The 24,554-nt window shown below is 35.3% G+C and overlaps 1 protein-coding gene across 1 annotated transcript in view; it reads right to left on the reverse strand.

The window, feature by feature from the left end:
• Positions 1 to 23,655, reverse strand: part of gbe1a (glucan (1,4-alpha-), branching enzyme 1a) — a 379,113-nt gene extending 355,458 nt beyond the window's left edge. The window contains exon 1 of the mRNA XM_015341997.2: positions 23,355 to 23,655. Within this exon, the coding sequence (XP_015197483.1) occupies positions 23,355 to 23,452 (98 nt within the window). The 5' untranslated portion in view covers positions 23,453 to 23,655. The remainder of the gene's footprint in view (positions 1 to 23,354) is intronic.
• Positions 23,656 to 24,554: the final 899 nt, after the last annotated feature.

Consider the following 24,554-nt stretch of genomic DNA (forward strand, 5'->3'; position numbering starts at 1 on the left):
GTTGGAGTCGCTCTTGAAATCAAGTAATTCCTATGTGACTCATATAACAGAAACCTGCAGAAACGGGTGTGGTGGTCTGATACCAAAATATGTCTAGCCATGTTGTGGAGTTGTGCATTTGTGCAGTATGCAAGCTTCAGAGGGAAAAGTGGAAGTTAATTCCATTCATTCCACATTGTAAAATTCCAATAACCTCTTCTTGTTCCCACTGATGCAGCCGCTCAGTTTGCCTGTGAAAAGTCATTGCCACCGCAAGATGACTTCAGCATATTGAGGTGTGATTTTGTCACACTGGCCAAAGCAGCCACAGATCGATAGGTGGCACTTGTGGTGCGTTAGATGTTAGTGAAAACATTAGCTTCATTTAATCCGTTTTTTTTTTAATCCATGTAACATGGGATATTAATATGGAACAACCATGTAACTAAAGGGAAATTTTTATAGCTGGTAGTAGTAGTGCATTCCACATTATTCATAAACATCTGCATCAAATTCTTGGTCACTTGTTGTGGCTATTTTGGAAAAAGAACGTTAGCTACAAATGGCTCTATAAATAAAGCAGTAAAACAGTGGGATCAAGCAGTAAATTATTACTTAAGCTATGAATTGTCAAAATAAGTAAAGTTACCAAGATAAAAAAAAATCAGTGAAGTAATATCCACAGATATCCATAATGCAAATAACTATTACAGCACACTGCCTTAATCTAGATGCAATTAAACTTAATATTAATATTTCACTTTACCTGCTAAGGTGTATGGGTTAACATCAATCGTAGAGGGGCAGGCTATAGAAATAGACTATAATTGCTAAATTAGCTTAGGAACTCCAATTTTCCATAAAACCCACTAGGTTTCCTGGTGTCTATGTCACGAGTCCCTGTACTGCCTGGCTGTTGTCCAGCCCAGTGCTAGTGCTTCACTGCAGGTAGTCTGTTGTCACCAGCACACGAGCAGAAGAAAATTAAAAAATAATAAATAAAATAATGTTTCCTAATTACTTGTTACTCAAATTAGCATTAAGATAAATTATAGATATTTTAATGTGTATGTAAACCTAAAAAAACATATTGCATGGACAACGGGCCATAGCAATAAACTATGTTTTATATATATGATGGAGTAAAGTTTTGTGAAATAGCCCTTATTTTATTTGTAATATTAATTTAATTTTTAACATACTGCGATATATAAAATTAATAAAATGTCAAAATAGCATTAAAAATAAATTTTATTATTGGAGAAAAGATCTGGGCATTGGCCAAGAACTGAGCCCATATGATTCGTGTGGCCAAGAATTCTTCCACTGATCCACCAATGCGTCACACTGACAAGGTTATAATTCACAAATGTAAGTCATTCTTTGAGTCTTTTTGTTTGTGTTTATTTGCTTTTGAACATACAGTATGTGTTGAAAACCACTATACATATTTTACACTCAAAACCTAAAAATAAAATTATGTTTTCTAATTATATTACTAATAATTTTGTATACTGCATTTAATGAAAAAAATGAAAAATTCTGTGTTACTCCACAATCTGACTAGCATAGGACAGTAAAAATTGGATAACAAATATTTCAGTTGTTTTAATAAAAATAAAGCTGCATGACAGCAACACACAGCTTTAATACATTTAAGATTCACTACACCACACCTTGCTATTTTACAAAATAGTGCAATCCTGCATCAGATTTGAAGAAATTGGTGTTGGGCTGTACCTTTTGACATACAGTGGAATGTTTTTTGTTGTATGCCAGAAGGTACCCCAAGCATTATGAGTGGCTGCTCCTGTATACAGTATATACTGTACAAATTAAACCTACAATGGACATAATATTTATCAGTGCTGTAGTCAATTATGGAATTTCACAACAGCATTCTTATCCGGACACAAAATAATATTAAAATGAGCCAGGTCCAACAGGAGTTAGGACAGGTGATTAAAATTGGCTGGACAGAAGGTTGGAAGGGAGCAACCTGACAGAAAAGTTTTTTTTTTTATCTGTGATATTAGTTTTGAAAATATGTCAATCACATCCTCACCCCAATATAGACGTTTCCCATTTCTTTCACAATACACTCAAAATAGAAAATCTCTACGTGATGTATAAATTGCACTCTTCATGGAAGTAATATTTTTAGATGAAGGAACATTTATATTCAGAAATTGTTTTGTGGCCTTAAGGTTATTTTCTGGAAAAAGTCCTGATCTTTGTCATTTTCCAGAGCAAACTGTGACCTTTGTGTGACTTTCTCCCTCTTAACTCTGTAAAACAGTACATTGGTGAGGAAACTGAAGGTCAAATAACTGATCTGGCTTCTGGTCTGGTTGATAACACAGTATACAAATGCCTTTACTCAGCTGGAGTCCATTAGAAGGTGCATACACGCTACTCTTCCGCCTTGCAAAAGCTTTTAAGACACAAAGTCTTTAATGGTTGTGCATGCCACCAAGCTCATTCCAATAAATATAACTTGTGCGGTTAAAAAAAAAAACAGCATGAAAAGTTGAAAGAAGCATTAAAATACGTTGGATATAAAGAGAGCTTGTAATGTAGGCACAGCTCTGTCATGCACATGGTTGACAGGTCCAAGCAAATCTCAAAGAACAGTGTTCCCAGGGATACGCTACCTTTCAATTAAACCACTCTCTGATCCAAAGACAGCTGGTATTTGTGGCAAAAAGTGCACAACACAGAATGTCTATGCCTAGTATGTCACACACAAACAAATGACCTTAACATGAGCCAGCAAAACCTAAAAAAAAAAGGTTTCTAAAATTACAGTACATGCCAAGGTTTTATAATATTCTGAATGAAGAATGTAAAAAAAAAGATAGATCATTGAAAAGAAAACTGAAAATCAAAAAAGCCATCATGGCAGCACAGTGGTCCAGTGGTTAGCATTGCTGCGTGGTTCCCTGGGTTTACTTCCAAACCTAGGGTACTATCCTTATGGAGTTTGTATGTTCTCCCCATGTTTGAGAGGGTTTCCTCCAGGTGCTCCAATTTCCACCCATAGCCCAAAAACACACAGGTAAGTTAATTGTTCTGGGGAAAAAAAGACCATAGGTACTGTAAAAGTGTGTGCATGTCTGTGTATCTGCCCTGTGATCAACTGGTGTCCTGTCCAAGGTGAACCCTGCCTTGTGCCTGGAATAGGCTCTGGCTCCCCCTCAGACCTGAACCGGAAGAAGAGGTTAGAAAATTAGAAAATAGTCACCATTTTTAATTCTTTGTACTCACCGCCAACAATGCTAATAACACTTAAAGTCTTACAAATTATTTTTGTTTTTCTGAAATGTTACCAGTTCAAATTTTTGCAGATTTATTTTCCCAAAAAATATTAGAGCTGATATATCGCAACCTTTAAGTGCTTCTTTGTTAGATAATATTCCTGTAATTAATTCAAAATTAGGAACTCTGCAAGGTTATCCTAGTGTGGGTGCTATTACTTTCAGCTGAAGTGGATACAGATGTTTACTACAATACAGACTGATAGTAACAGCTGAAGGTCCAGAATAATAGCTTCCTAAAGAAAAGAAAGAAGCTAATACTAAGATTTTTAAAGGAGGAATATGGAAAGAATCCAAAAGATCAGAATACTCTCTAATCTATTTATTCCCTTTGGGCACAGATTTCAGCTTTAGTGCTTCTTCAACTATAATTGTGCTCAATTTCCAAATTACAACAAAAGAAACCTGAACTTGTGCTTGTGAACTTAACACCTCTTCATTTCTATTTTTCCTTGATTATTAACAAAACAAAATTCAGACAAGATGTAAGGACAAACACCATTCCAACAGGATTCTGAAAAAATGCAAAAGTACAAAAATTAATACCATATTGTAATAAGCATATGCATCCATCATCAGAAAGCTACTTATTCCTGGTGAGGGCTGGGGCAATGCAGAGCTCATCCCTGTAGCATAAAATGCAGGGAGTTGAGAAGCATTACTGCCTGATCTGTTGTCAGATCTTAGAAGTTAAGCAATGCTGGACCTGGTCAGTACTGGGAGATCTTTAAGGAAAACAAGGTTGCCACTACAGTATAAGTGGTGTTGACTCTGGACCAGTAGGTAGCACTTTTCTGGACTAGATTTTCTAAATCAGTCCCCCAGGATAGTGACAGGGAGCACTGTGCTTTAGGAGGCCCAGAGGTGTTAATCCCAGTGTCCTGGTTAGTTTACACTCTGGTCCTATCTAAATTTTCTCTTTTAATTCAATTCATAAAGTGTTCTCACATTTCTGCCTGAGCTGCTGTAATGTGTACACTGGGTGGCTCTTTGATAGTGGATGAAGTGGGTGCTCTCCTATATGAAAAGCATTTTAGGATCCATCCACATGAAAAGCACAATGTAAATAAATGAAATTACCTACATGCTTGACAGGACACCAGCCCATTGCAGGGCACAAAACCACACATGGACAATTTAAAGACACATATTAACCTAGCCAGCATGTCTTTGGAAGTTGAGAGAAAATTCAAGTTTTATGGTGACGATATTCACAACTGAGAATGTAATCATATTGCAGCCTATTATTAGCTCTGTATTTCTTATATAACATACTCAGAGTAAACACCTTCAGTCCAGTTGTTCACATACACTCTATATGCACTAAAAACAAAAATCCATATTTACCTAATCAAAGAATTTCACAATGATAAAAATAATATACATAAATCTGACCGTAAACAACATTCTTTTCCATGCAATAGACCTATCTATTTACTTTTTTCTTTAAAAAGCACATTGTCAGTTTACAACAATAAACTGTAGGTCAGGGATTAATGGAAAGTTTTGTGCACTGTAAAGCTTGCTAAACCACATCGCGACCATGAAACCCTTAATATTCCTGGCTGCTTCATAAACCAGATTTTCATCCTTTGAAGAATCAGAATAAGTGCCATAGCAAAGGACACAACACTTAATTTGCTCTTATCTCTTTAAAACCAGTCAAGTGTATAAACAGGAGAAATTTGCTGATATCCTCTTCACTGTAAACAAGTCAATAGCATGACAATGGATTATTCTGAATCAAATGGGTTTTTTTAATATGTTGTAGTAATCACTCATATTTGCATGGATGTGTTGTTTCAGAGTTCAACTTAAGACAGTGCAGGGTATTGTTTATATCCCCACAGACTGCTGTACCAGAAAGCTTCAAACCATCAGATTCCAGCAATGGGCTCTGAAAATAGCAAACAAAAGTTATCGATATTATTCCCCGATTACCCAAACGTTAATTAGAAAATAAAATGGAAGAGTTTGCACATTAAATTGAATTCTTGGGAAAAAAAATGTATTAAAAGCTTTGTGAAAATAAAAAGCTCCATTTGGGTAAGAACAATTTAAGCATTTTTGCGAATTCAAGAAAACCCCATTTCTATGATTCATTTACCTGTACCTGTAGATCAAAAGAATGAACTGATTCAGGGGGTTTTAACAAATGGTCCAGGGGCTCTAAGCATACTCAAAAGTCTGTTCAGGGCATTCACAGAAACAAGATTAAACTACACCACACATCTCGTAGTATCGACAGTAAAATAATACACAGTAAGCAGATCTGCTCTGGCAAGGCTTACAGTAGAACTGTTGACCCATGGCTCGGCTTTCAACATTAGTGGTTTTATTTCTTTATAGTTCAATTTATACTCCACTCTGGGAACCTTACCAAATGGGATGTTTTTGAAAAGTGAAATTTTGAAATTTGTCCTTATTTTGCAATGAAATTCTATTCAGTGTCCTTTCCACGTATAATGAATTAGATGGGACAGAATGACCAGAATAGGAAATTAGCTCACTTGTTTGCCAAGGATATGCAAAAAGCTTGTTTAGAGCAAAAAGGGCAGAGACAACTAATAAGTCATAATGCAAGGAGGTTTTAGACTTATATATAACGTTAATGAAAAGCATTTAGTATTTTATCTTGGGTTACAGAACATTCAGTTTGTTGAATGTCACAATTTGCACTCTGGTCTTCAAAGTAAATCGATACATTCTGGTAAAAAAAAACATTTTGCATACAGGTCTCAACTCTAAAGTGTCTGATCAATGTCATACAGTAACAAGAAAATTGGTTGCATTTTCAAATTTGTTTTTTTAGGGTTGTTTAATACATTTGGCAAAACATTACAATAAGCAAAAAACACTTAACTGTAACTAGAATTCTCCAAACAGCAGCACACAACGTGCACATGGCCTCCTGCAGTTAAGGTCGGGAATAGTTGGCCAGAGGTCTCTTGGATCTTGGTACAGGAATTAGCACTTATTGTTATTAAAATTAAATACATACCTGCATAAAACAATTACATCTTAGAAACATACAGTACAGCCTTTATCCCTCAGCCTAAGTGTGATAAAAAGAATGGTAAAAAATAATGTCTTCCTTCCTATTTTTCCAATTAAATCTAATATTCTAATTTTCTCTACCGCATGTATACACCTACCTGCAATTAATACCAAGATGATTATAAAAAATATTTCCTAAATAAAAGAAGCTGAAAGAAATACATTCTGGCAAAAACAAAACACAGAAGGAAACATTCCACATTGGGCATCCACAATGCTGTCTGTGTGGACAACACGTATCACTATCTCCAGATTCATGCATATTAACTCTCTTACTAGGCTTAAAACCTCACAGGGTTTCAAATTATTTACAAAAGCATAATTGTGCATATTATATTCCTGCAGTTTTAAATTGCATATAACTCATAATTTTATTATGGATGTGATGTAGTTTTCTGTGAAACACATGGTGCATTATAACCAATGCCTATTGTCCAATTTTGCTTCAGCAATGGCATTAAAGGATTGTGGCAATATGACGTACAACAGGAAGAAAACTGTCATGCAGAGAAAAGTATTACAAGCTTTATGATAGGAATATTTACATTTCACTCAAAAGTAGCTGTTTCTTTGTAAAGCTTTTTGAAAGCAATATTTCAGAGAGAGAAAGAAAAAAAAAACTAAATCTATAATGTGAATGTTTCCAGCTGTGTATCTGTGCATTAGAATAACTCAGAAGATGGGCACCATAGAAAATGACATTTACAGCATGTGAAAAAACAAGATATCTCACTGCGGTAAATCTCTGCTTAAAACTCAAATAAAATCCTGCTGGAAGGACAATACAAAAACATAAAATCAAACTGAACCCAGACAGCCAACTACTTTTTCTCGACAATTCTATTTCCCAAATTTTAAAGATCTAATAACCAACACCAAATTCAGAAAACACAGATGGTTAATTCCTTCATTTTCATAAACTCTTGTGTGTATACAGTACTGGATTTTGTTGAGATGTTTGAGATCATTGTAGAATGCTGCAAAATTCAACTCAGAAAGCAAGGGCTGGACAAGATCAGGACTGGGCAATGTTGTAGTGTACAGTATTTACATTTATGGAACATGCTCTCACTCTAGGGGCATTGTGGGCTTAATAATGACAGCCACCCAGAATAAACATGCTCACCATCACACAACTGTGGTTATATTTTTTCTAAATATAACAAAAACAGGTTGTTTTCTGCAAACTTAAAAGATCATCTGTTATCCAAAAAATATTTCTGTAAGTAATATTTACCTAGATGATAGCCACTGAACACAAATACATAATTAACGTCTGTCAATACAGCATTGTGAGAAATGAAACCTTTAAAGGAGCTGATCTGGTTGGTAGCCATTTATTTACTTCAATATCGCAAGGTAATAACACCCTTTAAAAAAAAACACCATAATGGAAATCAAGGAAAAATATTTAGCCATAAGATTCAATCTGTTATGTAGTAAAGTGATCATAATATTGAGATCATATCACTGTCTTTACTGTATATTACAAAACCTACATTAAATAATATACAACATGTTTATTCTTACCCTTTCTAACTGAACACTTCTCCTTTTGCTTTAGTCAAAACAATCTATTTCTAGACATTTAAGTTCTCTGCCCTAGCACTATTAATAATATGGCGGAAGTAGATTAATTACATTTGGATAAACCCATTAACCTTCATGTTCTGAAACAAACTTCTGGGAGACTTCAAAGAGAGACAGTCAAGAACTGCAAATGTGACATGGTTTCTGTTAAAGATCTTTTGTTTTAATTTTTTAACTCCACTCTGATGCAAAATTAAGAACCACAAAAAAAAAATCTAGGCTACGGTCTAAAAACTATTTTCTCCTTGGTTAAGCATGCAGCACAAACACCACATAAACACCTTTCTCCCAAATGAGGTCAAACAAAATCCAACTTCAACATAAGTTGCACAACAGATTGCTATTCAAAGCTCACCCGTCTCTGTTCATTAGACCCCTCTCTTTTGAACAGAGCTGGTAAAACTGGTGCAATTAATTATGGGGTAAAGTATTGCAGGAACAAATAAAGCCCATTTTACGTATTTCTATCTAAACAACAAAAATACCAAAAACTCCATCTTCTTTACACAAAGGGCTGGATGATTGTGGACTTCAGACAAAACATCCCCACAAAAGCAGTACCGTAACTCCTAAAAAGCTGATGCAAGGGCAACCTTGCAATGTAAATTCCCTTTTTTAGAAAATGTCTGTAAATATGAGAGTGTCAAAAGTATTTTAGAATGGTTTTCACCTCACAAAAAAGTTTTTAGCGGAATAGTAAATAAAAACAGAATGAAAATCAATGCAATCATAGTCCCCAGAAATCAAGGAAAAAGGCCTACTTGTGCTTCTTTTTTTCTTTTTATTATTTGAATACTTTTATTGAATTTTAAAAATTTGGATGGAACTTATATTCACTTATCAAACCACTTAATTAGTAAGATGGGCCAAATGACGTCTCCTCATTTGCAATATCTCTTATATTCGTATGGGTAATCTTTTAACTTTTTTTTCTCCATTAGTTTTAGAGGCTTCATTAAGCTATCTTTTTCTGACATTTTCTTTTATCCAAATGGATTTCCTTACTGTCCATTAGCACACTAGTATACCACACTTCAAAAGCAGAACACGAACGAACATTCTATTGTCATTCAGATTTTAACATGTTTCAAAAACTATTATATTTTTTCTCAAGGTATTTTAAATAATAATGAATTGCTCAGGGTTATCTGCAGTTTCTAAGTGTACACTTTCTCTTGTTACTATGGCAATTATACACCGAGCTAAAGATGCCGTACAATAATAGGAATGTGTTATTTTAAGAAAAAAGGAAAAGGGTTTGCAGCCATATTCACTGGGTTAACTTAAAATGATTTTAATCCAAGTTCAGACAAGGACTCCAAGAATAATCTTGCTAGTACTAAACAAAACCTCACCTCAGACCTCCTTGAGGACATTCTACAGTATAATTAAGTCTAGGTTAGGGAACCATACCCCTTCTTGGTGACAGAGTGAAAAATGAAAAACCTGCATTGAAATATTATAACTATCCTTTTTTAAGAAAAACCTAGTCAATAACAGGTTCCTTGGCTCCCCACCAAACAACACATTTCCTCTTATGTTCTGATATCTACTGCACAGAGTATCCCCCCCATTATGTATAAAGAAGTTCATCCCATATGAATTCACCCAACAGATCCCCCCGAGGAACAATTTAGATATAATTTCAGAGACTGTTTTCTGCAAACCCTATCATTTACTTTACTCCACATCAAGGGGGAGCTGTAAAATTAAAACTGCATCAGAAGACCTGATGAACACATTCCATATTTGAATGTATTACTATGATGGCAGTGATGGGAATATCTAACAAATCACATAAAAAACATTATTTACCAGGAATAAATGGTGAGGACATCTATTTCCTCCTCCAATGATATGCAATTCAATTATTTGCATCACCTGATCGAAATGACATTCATTTTCTGAAGATTAATCAGATTTCTCAGAAATTGTATATCTGTGTGTTGGGTTAGGTTCTGTTTTTTTTCCAAACCAAACAATAAAAATATCACCTTATTAAACTTAATTTATGCACAGATTAATTTAATCTTTCTTTTCTTGGGGGGGGGAGACTCAAGGGCAAAGAGCAAACATTTAGCTATGGTGTGAACTATTTTGTTTTAAATGCACTGGAAATTATCACCAAAAAACTAAAGATGTTGAAGGGGATCTGATCAACCACGTTTTGACTCTGAGTGGTATAAAACACAAAAGTTTGAGGGAATTTGTCTTAAAATGATCCTTCCTGTTACCATCATGATCAGTGCTTGAGACTAAAAAAATTGCCTTTTAGAAGTACAGAAAATTAAACCTAAAAAACACTTCTATTTTTTTTATTAGTTTTAAGATTTGAATTAAGTCCTATAACACTTTATACATTTATATATACTTTGTTGAAGGTCAACCTAGCTCCAGAGAAACCCACCAGAAGTCAGATATTAGCTTTTTAATAATCTTTAAAAACTGTGGTTATATACATTGAAGAACAAGTAGAGAAATTAAAATGAGGTTATAATGGCCCAAGATTGAATTTGATGGATTATATATAAGCAGTGTCAGGCCACAATCAAAGATCTTGTAATTCCTGATCCTGTGTTATTATCTATTATCTATTATCTATTATATTATTTATTATTTGTTGTTATTATTTATTGTGTTTGTAATGTACTGTCTATATTGTGTGGTTTTGCCTTTTGTACTGTGTATGTCCCGAGAGATCAGCGCGATTAAGAATTCCAATGTACGTGTACATACGGCAATAAACTACTATGTATACTCAATGGTGGTGTGTACTGTAAGACCATAGAGCCCTCTGCACGTATTCAACTACAGTCAACATTTTCTGAGTCACAGCTGGAGGAAGTCAACTTTTAAAAGCAGGAACTCCCTTGAGTGGCTCAACAACCGAAGGCACGCAGAGGATGTGCTCTGCAATCAAGGGTTTAAGTCTAGATCACGCTACTAGGCAACTTTAACTGGAATTCGCAAAGGAGTGGTGCAAACTCAATAATTGATTCCAAATTGGGTGGGAGTAACAAAAATAGAGAATCCAAATTTATTTAAAAAAAGTATTTTAGATATTTTATTTAAAACAATCAAGCTACTATAAAACTATCTATTTCTACAGAAGTAATATAACTAATAATTTGGACTTAAATCGGATTTTAATAATAGAATGTGTATTTTCAGAGTGACCTCTTCTAGTAGACACATTCTCAAAATTGTTATGTGCAAATACTCTTAGGGTGGCATAGTGGTTAGCATTGCTGTCTTGCAGCACTGGGGCCCTGGGTTCTATTCTGGACCTGGGGTGCTGTCTGCATGGAGTGTGTGTGTTCTGTCCGTGTTTGCGTGGGTTGTCTCCAGGTGTTCCGGTTACCTTCCACAGTCAAAAGACTTTCTGGCAGGTTAATTCTACCTAAAGGTGGTGCGTCCTGTTTTGTGCCTGTTGCTTGCCAGAATAGACTCCAGTTCCTCCCCTGATCCTGAATTGGATGAAGCGGTAAGAAAATGGAAGAAAATACTCTTTTACAGCATGGTAGTCTTACTGACAAACACAGTACTTATTCTCTGTGATATAAACAGGTTTTTATATATACAAGTTTTGATCGAATGCTTCCTTACACAGAACAATAAAGATTTTTATTTATAAAGCAACATCCAATCAATAAGTCTGGTATGGTTACTGCACAGTATCCTCTTATTTTCCTGTTTGTTTGTAAGCAAAAATGAAAAAAGTAACAAATGAAAACATCAATGGGAGAAAAAACATTTGATAATATCAGGAAACAGACCATAACAGCAACGAGAACAGAATGTGGATAAATCTATTTCTTTTGAATATTCTGGAAGTGTTTTGCAGGACAGACTCGTTCCAATGAGAAATAGCTCCTGTTTTTGTTGTTTCCTCCAAAATTCAATACATTTTTCAGAAAAATTCACAGTGATTTATACTGCTTGATTTTCAGAGGAAAAAAAACATTTAATCCTCGTCTAAGCAGCTTAAACATTTTACTCTTCAGATTTTAACATTCTTCCCAATGAGATTTTTTTTAATTATTGCAGCACACCCAGTAAAATATTTCTCACCTGAGAAATTCAGTTTCAAGTCAGCATGTACAGAAGTGCATTTATCACAGCTAATTTTTCTATTACAACAGGTCTGCTGTATATTATATGGAACAATGGAAGAGCTCATTAGTCTCTCACAAATCAAAGTTCCATGGAAAATACTTTGCAGAAAAAGGAAAAGTGTGTTAATCTCTTATAAGGATTCTCAGCTTTATTAAAAGCAATGCAAACGTTAATGAAAAAGTAGTCTACATTTAATATCTAGGCATACTAAACAACAGTCATATTCACATTTTGTAAGTCTTACAGGTTACATTTTCCTTTGCTAACCCAAATCAAAATATTTTAGATTTAGGTATTTTATCAAAATCCACAATTTAGTATCTACAAATACTATGCTTATAAACATAGTCACCTATTGGATTCAAATAAATGCATTAAGAAAATGTTGTGCCATGGTGCAATGAAATTTCATCAAGATACAAACTGGACTACAGCATGCATGCCAGATAGCAGTCCTATGGAGGCTGTAGCAATTGCTCATCAGTTCTCTGATATTATTGTCTATGAGAATGTGTTCCCCATGATCCCCTGTGAATGTGTACTAAAATAAATGGCTCCCTGATGCACAGCTTTTGCAATACAGTTATCTGATTAAGTCAGCTACCTCCATAAGGCTCCTGTACATTCAATACAATACACAACTACACACCTGTAGAATCTGAAGAAAAGAACACCTTCCCATAATGATCTGCAAGATTCACTATAAAGTCACAATCCAGAAAACTGCTTTAGACAGTGCTAAGCACAATTGACTTTTGCTCATCCAGATCATGGGCTCAATTTAAAGTACTATTTGGCTGTAACATCCTGACAAGTTAGAAATTGCTGGGTGTGAGCACCTAGAAGGTTAAGCAACAGTGATGTGACTTTGTCCAGCCATCAGCACAGCAACAACAGAAAGGCTCTGTTCTCATGTTGAGTTCTTTGTCATTTTGCATTCTTACAAATCCTGCTTGATTTTTACCAGCCTTGACATTCCACAGGTCACCCTATCAAATATGCACAAAATCAGTCTTACAAAATGTAAATGCAAACAGTAATTAAATTTAAGTAAGTTTGGTTCAACAAAAATGTTTTAAATTTTATTTTTTTCCTCCGAAGTTCATGGCAGGAATACTTGAAAAATCTAGATAACTTTAATGTATTTTTCCACTACCAAATTCCATGTAGTTTATCGTTTCCCTCTCACATTGCTTCGAAATGATAACTTTAACCACAAAACCATACACTGTTTATTCTTTAATTCTAATCTGAAATATGTCTCTCTGAACTAGCACCTGAATACAGTATGTTTTGCTTTTCAATATGATTAATATAACTAGAAAAGTATAAAAAAACTAAACAAAAACATTCCCGTCAGTCAGAATCAAAACCTACTGTACTATATACTGTATATCCACTTACTGACATAGACTGACGCAAACAAATACGTTTTCAACTGAAAGGCCTTCACATTCTAGAAAGTTCTGTTCACGTGACCACCATACACAGATCATGGTTTACTACAGTTCTACCTCAAAGGTGAAGGCCTCTGCAAGTCAGGGGCTTAAATGAGCTGCACATAAACACATTCTGAGTATATTTGCCAACAAGAAACCCTAACAACCCAACTAAAGATCAATACCAAACGGGTTCAGCACAGGGCAATGGATCCTGCTGACAAATTGCAACACCATGCTTTAGAAGTAAAAAATTAGCTTTTAATAAAAGACCACAAAGAAGAAAGGCCACAAGTCTCTAGCAATTATCCTTTTACACCAGCTATGGATGTATCTGCATACAGTACACATTATTTGGCAGCAAAGGTGTAGAAAAGTAAAAGACAGTTTCTTTGTTTCTAAAGTTTCTAAAGTAGGCCTTTTAAACACCTATATGTTTAGGAACGGCTAATAAAATGGGTGAAAGTTATTAATTCAAATTAGTTTAAACTTTGCTTTCAAATCGTAAAGGGTCCATGACTCATTGTTTACTGGGCTTCCTCAGGTTCACCATACAATTCTGATTCTACCCCAAAACTAACCACAGCTATACGTGACAATTTAAATAATATGTAAATGTGTTTCACTGAATGGAAGAGCACAATATTCGAGAGTATGTCAGCTTTATATTTTCAATAACAGATATTGTACTGTTTGTACCAGGGAGAAAATGGTTGCTGTATAATGTTAAGTTTCGTGTAGTTAAATATTTGAAACGTCTTAAAACTGACTGTGGCATTCTTAGCCTATGCTCTCTAAGGGATAGAGAGCAGAAAAAAGAGGAATATACTTGGAAAAACTACAAATTAATTTCTGTTAGTAAGAAGGGGTGGGAGTACAGTTTACATTTCCTACATTACAATTCCCCTAGGTGAACACTTTTAAAGTTAACTGCTTTAATACAATGAAGCCCAAACTGGGAACCAGCCCCCCATGTACTTTCTCCTGGTCACATGAGGATTATCTGTCTCCAGATAAAGCTCTTCAGCAGAACTCTCCTGCATACATCCACTCTAATTAGGGGGATTATCTGTAGCAAACACACTGACAGAGGATCATTACAACTGAAGACATCCAATTTATTGGTTTTATTATTGACTGTTTTCCTGCTCAATTTAATTAATCCTGCACAAAACACAGGAAGACAGAAGAAACCCAAACTAAATCAAATAATTTTTAAGTGGCAGTATTGTATTTATGTAATAATGGAATCTGTTTAGCTTTTTGTGTGTAACGAAAACTATTATATCCCTAATGCATAAATGGCAAAACAAAAACATTGATCCTTGGTAAATGTCAGACCCTTATTAATTTTCTTAAACATTCTGGTGTCTGGTTTCTTCTGTGCATCAATGAAAAGATTCATTTTGTGCAGTTCCATGTTTTAAATATGCTGCAAAATCAATTCATTTGTGCACAATCTCTGCAACAATACCAAAACAAGAACCTCCACAAACCAAAAACTGCCAAAAGGAAATTTTGCTGTCTATCTAACCTTTGATGCCAAAATTAACACTTACGTTAAACAGAAATAGAACAAGAATAGAATAGAAAATATTTTGGACATCATCATCTGGGGATTCCAGAATCAGAAACTATCAGCTTATTACACACTGATCACTAAACAGGCGTCATTACATGAAACACTAAAAAAAATAAAATAAAATTTGTTTTGCCACTTCATACAAATAACATTAGTCAATTAAAGTTCTAACTGGCCCAACCCTGCACACTGCATCATCAAACCATGCCTACTTTTTGTTCTTACACAACAAGGCATAGTAAACAAGGGAGCAAACAGAATGACATTTTAAGATACTGTATTAGTTGATTTATCTAAAGTGTTCAGCCACAGGACTGATAGAATTCATCTTTAAAATCAGTCCAATGGTCTTGTGTCAATATCCTAAGAAATTAATAGTGTTTTACTCTGCACAAGAATAAGCAATAAAGGGAGGAAATGGGTAGAAAGAATTTCCTTTTAAACCACCTTCTGACACAAGTTATTGACAAGGACCAAGTGAAGCTTCCAGAAATAACTAAGATATGCCAGCATGCTGGAGGTCTTGACAGGAATGAGGCTGACACAAATTTCAGGTAAATATTACATTCTGATTACGTTTTAGAACTAGGTGAAAAAAAAAACATTGTACATTCCATAAAGTCGTAAGAAACTGCCCCCGCTGAAAAATCAGGGATTCCAGCTCAGAATACATATTCAGAATTAGTGGCAGCTGAAGAACAGAAAGACTGACAGCCCTTTTTTGCCCTTCCCCATTCTCACATTTTTCAGCTCAAGTTCCCTCATTAGGAAAACCTGAGGAGATAAATACTTTCAAATGGAACAGGCCATCAATATCCAGTGAAGCGATTTATTAGAAACAGAAAAATGGCAGAATTAAATTAGTTTTGTCAAGTGTAAATGGGATCAGAAACATCACAATCTGGCTCACCCTGAAAAGGATGAAAACGTGATGAAATAATTCTATTTGTACTGCGATTCGGAAAAAAAAAAGTATGCCAATGCAGACTGACAGGTTGCTAGGTTGTCTCAGAACACTTTTCTTGGTCTCATGGTCAGTTTTGAATGTAGAACGGAAACAAAATAAAATTACCATACAAAAGATCAAATTTCAAACCCAACAGAGCATAAAAGAATTTACTGACAAGTGAGTATAGGGAATTCCACAAAAGAAATCTCCACTCTAAACAGTGAGAAGACTTTGTATTGGAACCTAAATACTTCATAGTGGTGAATGCACAGATGTTGCATACTCTTTGGTATCAACTAACCTACTGTACAGTATACTGTAATCAGGTATAGACTTTAATCAAATAACAAATCAAGACACTGATAACTCTACATACTTAATCAAAGTTAAAAATTGAATACAGATGTCATCCATTGCTTAGCAGTTATATGTTTTACTGGTGTTGAGAGTCTTTTTTAAGGTTTCCAAATTGTTCAATGTCCAAAACTGAGGCTCCAAAATGACTTACCTAGTACAACTATTCACTTAGAGTGGTGGTTGAAATACACTGCCCAGACCCCACTAGATCAAGTCTGGATTCTGTCACCTGATGATTGTGAGTGGGGACACAATTGTCGAATCCTGTGGTAGGATGAGAGTTAGTTAGGGTCTTCTCATCTTCTCAACTTTTGAAGAACAGTGACTGCTGGGACTTCTCAGGCTTTACTCTCTTGCTGGAACATCAGTGTGCAATGTCACACTCCCCCAAACACCGCTACATCAAAAAGCCTCTCAAATTTCATCCACCCAATTCATACAACAAAGAGTTACCAGACTTACTGGGGACCTTTCCCAGTATTTACACTCCACTCAAAAAACAATATTGTGTCCACTGCTTCTTTCATTCATACAATGCATTAAAGGCTTAGCTCAGTCACCCTCTATTTTCTTAATTTAACAAGGATTTAATTTTTAATGGAAGAACAATAGCCTGAACAATATAACAACTGGACAAATTACACAAAGAAACAACCTGTATAACAGTACTAAAAAAAACTACAAAGCATTTTATTAAATGTTTTAAGCATCGGGCTTATGTGCAGAGTAAAGCAATTTAACTAACCTAACAGAAGACACAGTATTCACTCAACACTTACAGTTATGAAGAAAAACATTTAGACTTCACAAAAATGTATCTTATAGAAAAGAAATTCTTCTATAGAATACAGAAATATGAGATTTATGTGTCCATGGTACAATTAATGGTGATAATGTTTAAAAGAATTGAACATTTGATTACATACGGCTTTGTCAAAAAGTCTAGGACAAACAGGAACCATTGTTGTGTGCTGCACAAACATATTTCATTGCTATTTCAATATTTTCTGTACATCTCTGAAGTAGAATTTATTTTTATTAATTTTTCAATAATTTTTTGGAAACTTTTGTTTAAATTCTGAAGCAAACTGTAGAGCGAGCATAACAATATGTGATGCCATTTTTCAAAGGACATTGATGAGCCAGAAACACTGAGTAAAGCTTTTTTTTAAATTAAAAATTAAAAGACTGCAAAAAAAACATTCACCTTAACCTCAAGCTTCTTATGATGCTCAAAAGACAAGCATTTGCAGGGAGAAAAATAGAAAAAAGCTGTAATGAGAGTTTACTGAAAAGTAACAGCTGAAACCCTCTGCTGAGCAAAAAAGGATTTGGGAGACAGCCAGAGTTAAAGGATTAATGATCTCTTCACAAGCCCAGAAAGATCTTACTTCGACTGCTTGATTTGACATCTGTGTGGATGCAGGGGCAACAGAAATGAAATTCAAAAGCGGTTTCAAAGCTTTCTGTCTAGGACACACCTGGACCTCTTAAACCTTGATTAACGTTGTACAGTTCCAAAGACAGTGTAAGGAAAAATGCATTACTTTGAGAGGACAAGGAGTGATACTATTTGACCAAAGTGAAAGCTTCTTACTTCAGTGCCTGGGTAACAGGGAGAAAAGAGGTAATAATCATCCATGTTGTGAAACTCGTATATCATCTTTCAAAAAATAAATCCTGGTACCAAATACCAAGGATGCTGAGTCCTTGCACACCCACACACACAATGCACAACTAATAATTCTGCTTTAAGCCAAAGTGCCACCATAGAAGCATGCTACTGTACTACCATCCCAGCAAGAAAACATTTTTACTGTATGTCCAAATATCTCACATACACACAAATACACCATACATGTACAGCATGCACAAGCATTTGTACATACTGTATGCACACTGCTGCAGACTGTATCCACACACAAACATTAACTCCAACAGAAGGAAGGTGCTCTGATGATTTTAAAGATTCTATATGTAGGGGCAGAGCGGTGGTTCTGTGGCTAAGGATCTGCGCCTGTGGCTGGAAGGTTGCCAGTTCAAATCCCACAGCCCGCAGAGGAAACCTACTCCGCTGGGCCCCTGAGCAAGGCCCTTAACCCCTGCTCCAGGGGCGCTGTACATGGCAGACCCTGTGCTCTGACCCCAGGCTCTCTCCCTATCTGTGTGTCTGTGTGTCTCATGGAGAGCAAGTTGGGGTATGCGAAAAGACAAATTCCTAATGCAAGAAATTGTAAAGGGTTAATAAAGTGATGTTATGTTATATCCTAAAATACCGTATAGGCTACAAGACACAAGAGTGGTCACGTCCACCCTAGTTTTAGTTTTTTTTTTAAACAATTTCATTGGGCCCAAGAAATAATTAAGGACTACCACTCACCATGTCCCCCCCAACCTCACTAACACCGGTGGAAAGAGTAAGAAATTGAAAGTTAAAGCAGTTCTTAACAAGGTAAGTCTATCCTGCTGTAGACCCTGCCAAGAAGACCCTGCCAAGAAGCTGCCAACTATAACTCCATGCTAGCTGGATTCATTTTCAGCCAATTAACAGCTATCCATGAATGGATCTCACTAAAACACTGTGACAGTCCCAAAACTCAACTGCAGAGTTTGCCTTTGCCAGGTAAAAGGGAAATAATCAAGAGAAGTCATCTAAAGGCACTGAAGCCCAGGACTAAAATCTGCTTATGATGCAACTACTGCACCAATACAAATACTACCATAACAGACGGATACACAGCAGAAGAATGAAGCATTAATCTTCACAGGTTCTTTTCCTACTTTCCAGACCCTCCATGCACTTAAAGCTGCCTTGTTACATTTAACAAAGAATTGTCACGGCCAATTTATAAAGAGAGAACAGTAATGGCAATAACTATACAAGGCAGACATACAGTATTTAGCACGTCTATTGTAATGTGGCAGATGTGTTTTTTTCCCCGAAACTCCTACCACATTGCTTACAAAACAAAAATAGTAGTAGAGAATGTTTTATTCAACAAACTTTTTTTGGTAGTTTATTTTAAAGAAGAATGTTAAAAAACTTATTGAAGACAACAACCATAACTCTCTGGGTAGGTACTATTATTTATATTAGGCTATTATAAAGCTGGTGATATTTCATCTATAATAAAAAAGCTGAACAATTCCAAGAAAAGCAATAAGCACTCAATGTGCCAAAATACTAAATTTTAAATGATCTTCAGACAATCCACATCTGACCTTTTGTAATGTCAAATCTATTCTGGGCAATACTAAAACTTTGCTTGGCACCAAACCTGAAAAAGCTAGCAGCACTAGACCAGGCACCAAAGAAGAATATGTACTGTAAGGTAGTTGCCCAAACACATCTGAAGGTTAATCTGCAATATACTAGCATTAAGGCAACAGATTATAATGGATTTAGTGAAGGTTAACCCCATTAAAACAGCCTTGGGTATTTCTATTTAATTTGCTGGTAAACTCTGTACAGAATTAGCAATACAGAAGATTTATACTATCTTTTGCAAACAAAATCTAATAGAAAGGAAAATGAATAGGCTATTCATTCAATAATACCTAGGCAAACATTCTACATCTTCATAAATATCCATACGTTTTTAAAAAAAACTATAAATCCTCTTTTTTCTCCCTTAAACCTTTAAAAATAGCATAGCAATATAACAAACACTTTTTAGTTTGAAGATTAACAGACTCTACACTAGCACTTGCCAATCCAAAAATGAAATTATCACTTAATTAATAAATGTCACCTGTATAACTTTTATCTGCAGTGACAGAAGAGACTAGGGGAGTGAACTATTTAACCACAAATGCTGCTAACTAGTCACTTACTGTACAACTGCACCTTCAGTATACAGTACATATCTTACAGAGAACAGAGTATAAGGCAACTATTATTTGGCCAGAGAAATAACAGGTGTTTAGAAATATGAACCTCCCAATAACCATATCTTTACCTGTGTCACTGGACACTCTAGTCTCCAGTGTGGACTGCTATATTTAGAAGTCAGAAGGTGTACTGTGTATCATACCAATGAGATATAGGGCTTATATTGAGCTACTGTATATGGTTGGTTAGTACATGATTCAGTAGCTAGAGTCAAGTCCCGAGAACACTTGCTTATACATATTGCTTGACCCATTTAATTCATGACATAATTATTAAAATTACATCATGTTGAGTAATTTATATTTCAGCAACCAATACAGTTTTACTTTGTTCATTTTACTGTAGCAGTTAGGTAATTCAACCCCCCCCCCATAGACACATCACTTTAAAGATCACACTTACAGCAGAGGTAAAGAAATACATTAGAAAGTTTAGGATACAAAATGCAAGATCCTCATTATTCAAGTCCATGAATAAGCTGGGTGCACAAAAGGTAGGCTTGGGTATTTTAATAAACTTTTCTCTTTGCAAAGACACCACATCTCTCCTACAACACCAATATGAAAGTCCCACACTAACCACTCTTCATGTCCTTTGAGTGGAGTTGTGTAACATGATATACATTTAAAAGTAGGGTCAAACAGGGGATCTAGCCCAGTTGAACTCAAAGCACTGTTAAGGGAAAAACCCAAGATCTAAGACAACAAGGACTGACTGAAATCCTTAGAAATTAGTATTCTGGCTCTGCATTTCTAAAACATTTTGCCTTATAACTAAATCTCTATGTGGATTGCATTGAATGTATTGAATAAGATATGGTGAAATAAAAAAATTCAGTCTGGATGAGAAACTTTTTTTTTCTTTCCCATCAGTTGTAGAAAAAGAAAACCAACCAAAATAATGTCTATTTATTTTGTCAGCTGTAGAAACATAAAAAATATGTTTCTGTTTACCAAAAAAAAATCATGATGGAACAATGCATTTGGAATCAAGGCAATTAACACTGACATACTGTGCACTGATAGCCTCAAATGCCAAATGTTTGGGCATGTATCATGTCAAATTAAGAAGATATATGGAAATCTGCAGGATACCAATGTAAATCTGGAGCGAAGATCATCCCCTGCTAGTGTCAAGCCAGGGGATCAGACTGCAGCATGGTTGTAGCTGCCAAATCTTTTCAGTTAGCCACCTGCGACTACCTGCCTGACAGGCTGAATACTTTTAACATCACGGGCACAGGGCTGCATCTTTCTGACTGCCTGGAAAACACATTCAATTTTCATGATGTGCCTTTGCAAAACAAAGACCAATGGGTGTTTGTACACTTAGTGTAATTTATGAGATTCCAGACACTTTTTTAAATTAAAGTTCTTGTGTTCTGCTCACATGCACTGTCTATAAATAAGACACAACCTGTAAATTCACATTTTGAAATTTAACATGTTTAGCACAAGGTGAAATTCTAATATTATAGCATTCTAACAATGCACAAAAAACAACAGATTGAGTTTCTCAATTTTCTATTAGACTCAACATGCCATTGTATCTTCTACAAAAACATGGACCATCTACCACCTGGAAAAGCTTTACTTATTGTAAGGAGACATTTCTGAATACATAAAGAAACTACAAGAAGCAACCTGCTACAACAAGACACAATGTCTTAACCAATCAGGTTGCAAATCACTGAGTACAAAAAGTCTCCTGAAAGAAAAGAAATGTTCCATTTAAAAAAAACTTTCAGTTTTGCAAACTGATAAGACATTGAAAAAGATGTTGTTTTTTATTTAGTATAGCTACAGTAAGTGGGGATGTTCTCAGTAGTGATCAAGCAAGATAGAAATGTGCTATATCTACAGCGTGTGTACAGTATGACAGGCACAACATAATAGTGAGAGGTAAAAAAAATGCTATTTTTAACTGGCTATTTTTAGCTTAGAAATCCCCTTTATGCAGGGATGATTTTTGGAATGACAAAAAGACAGATCTAGTAATTCTGTTAGAATTACTAAATTGTGGGGCAAATAAAGTTTAGACAAACAACCTTAGCTGTTACTGTGGTAAGAGTTGCGTTTTACTCACAGATTATACGGTAAAGAAAATAAAGGGATCTGAACGTAAATACGGTACTTGTTAATATACGCTTTTAATTTTTTAAGTTAATTATCCAATTAGAAACAAGTGTGCTAAATCTAGAGGCGGCTTATGTAGATTGATTAGATTTTAACGGCTGTACTTTTATTTGGGCATTTGCTGCTTATTTTAAGATGTAAAAATGCTCTACATAGGAAACGGTAATACTGGCGAAGTGGGAGGAGGGCAATACGCACTTGACAAATGCTAAATTCCAGCTTGTAACAGTTCAAGGACATCACCAAAGGAAAAAAAAATTACAAATACCCCATTGGCATATGCTGTCCCCATGAGTCTGTAAGATTTTATTGAACACATTTTAAAAAACGCGTTATTTTTAAGTGTAGGCTGGCAAATGACAAAGTTGAATCTCTCAGATCATTTACACTGCTACAGAGAATTTCTTTCTGTGTTGTGATATGCTGTTTTAAACGTACCTTAGCGAAAAACTGTCAATACATACTAAACAGTAACCACATTCAGGGCAACTAGGAAAAATCTGATTTTTATGAAGATTTTTGCACGAGTGATATTTTAACTTACTTTAACTTAATGGTTTATACCAAGAGGATCCCTTAATGCATATGGATGTTCTGGCTTTAACGAGCCCCGAAACAAACACAGGTGATGTCAGGATTGCGCAGATAATGTTAAGTGAATGGTGCTTCTTCCGTGACATTGTATGTGAAGGGTACAAGTGAGCACTAAATTACCACTGCGGCTCTCTGCGGACAGGAGTGCTGTCCCGTTATATCAAGTTTCATAGCCGGGAACTTTTTTTTTCAGTTGCACACACTAAAATAAAAAAGCTTTTATTACAATTTGCACGCATTTTTATAAAGAGAAATACGTGCCAGCCGAAGCCAAGAGTGTTTGCAAAGCCAGCTAAATGCAAACGCTGCGACACGGCAGTTGCAATCGGGTCAAAACACACTGTTACCTCCTCTTGAAGTCCTTTTCAAATGGTTTAAGATAGGGATCCATTTGAAGAAGGTTGGTCAGCTCAGGAACTGTAACTTTATCCATGCTGTCAGCCATCTTTACAGGAGACCAGAGTAATCGAGCTCCGAAGCTCACAGAGGAGATGCAACAAATGCTCAACCACAAACGGAGATGCAGCCTTTGTCAGCTAAAGTAAAGAAATCCGATAGCAGCGAATCAGAGTCAACTTCAAACGCTAAGCCAATACTAGAGATGCGCTCCACGTGGTTCTGTCTACAATAAAAAGCGTTGTTAAATCATTCAGTAAGTGGTATGCCTTTAAATGAATTAAGGGGAAAAGACGAAGACAGAGCCTTGTGAAAATGGTCAGATCGAGTAAGGTCATGTCACAGAAATGAAACTAATAACTAGAAGTACTGTACGTGAAACAAGATTAAGGGTCACTTAAAAGTGTTATTAGACAAGAGCTAATCACGGTTATTACTAAACTTGAGTGAGTGTTTGAGAACTGTAACTGTAAAACAAATATTTTTTAGTTTGCAAAATAAATAATCGTCTGCTGCGAGAATTATTGTTCCAAAATATTTGTACAACTGCGTTTATATTTAAAGCATATTCATATACTGGTACATCGATATTTGTTGTCACAAGACAGTAACATTTTTATAAATATTTTCGTCAAAGAATGCTGTATTTTTATGGTACAGTACAGTACTTTGTGTTAGTAATTTTGGGAAAATAAAGCATGGTTCTCGGCATGGTTTGTTTAGCATGCATTGTATCTAACAAGTTATAATGTTTAATGTAAAGGGATCTGAATGTAAATATAGAAATGTATAGTGTGTTTAGTTTAAGTTTTGCATAAAAGATTAATTCTTAAATTACAAGTGGTAGACATTCAGGTAAACACAATGACATGAATAAGAATTAATAGAAAACAGTAAAGAAAAGGGGTGAATATGCAAATTGGGTGGTGTAATTAGTGGGGAACCACAGGGATCTGTATAAAGACCACTGTTTTACTTAATTTATATCCATAATCTAGATTCCTGTATAGTCAGTAAATTAGTTACTTTGCAAATAATACCAAATTAGGAGGATTAGTAAACACTATAGAAGCAGCAAACACACTTTATGAAGAATTGAATAAAAGCCAAGACTGTTTTATTCATAGACTGTAAAAACAAAATGGAGAAAC

This window comes from Lepisosteus oculatus, chromosome 5 (genome assembly GCF_040954835.1).
Source record: "Lepisosteus oculatus isolate fLepOcu1 chromosome 5, fLepOcu1.hap2, whole genome shotgun sequence".
In the NCBI taxonomy this organism is placed as follows: Eukaryota; Metazoa; Chordata; class Actinopteri; order Semionotiformes; family Lepisosteidae; genus Lepisosteus; species Lepisosteus oculatus.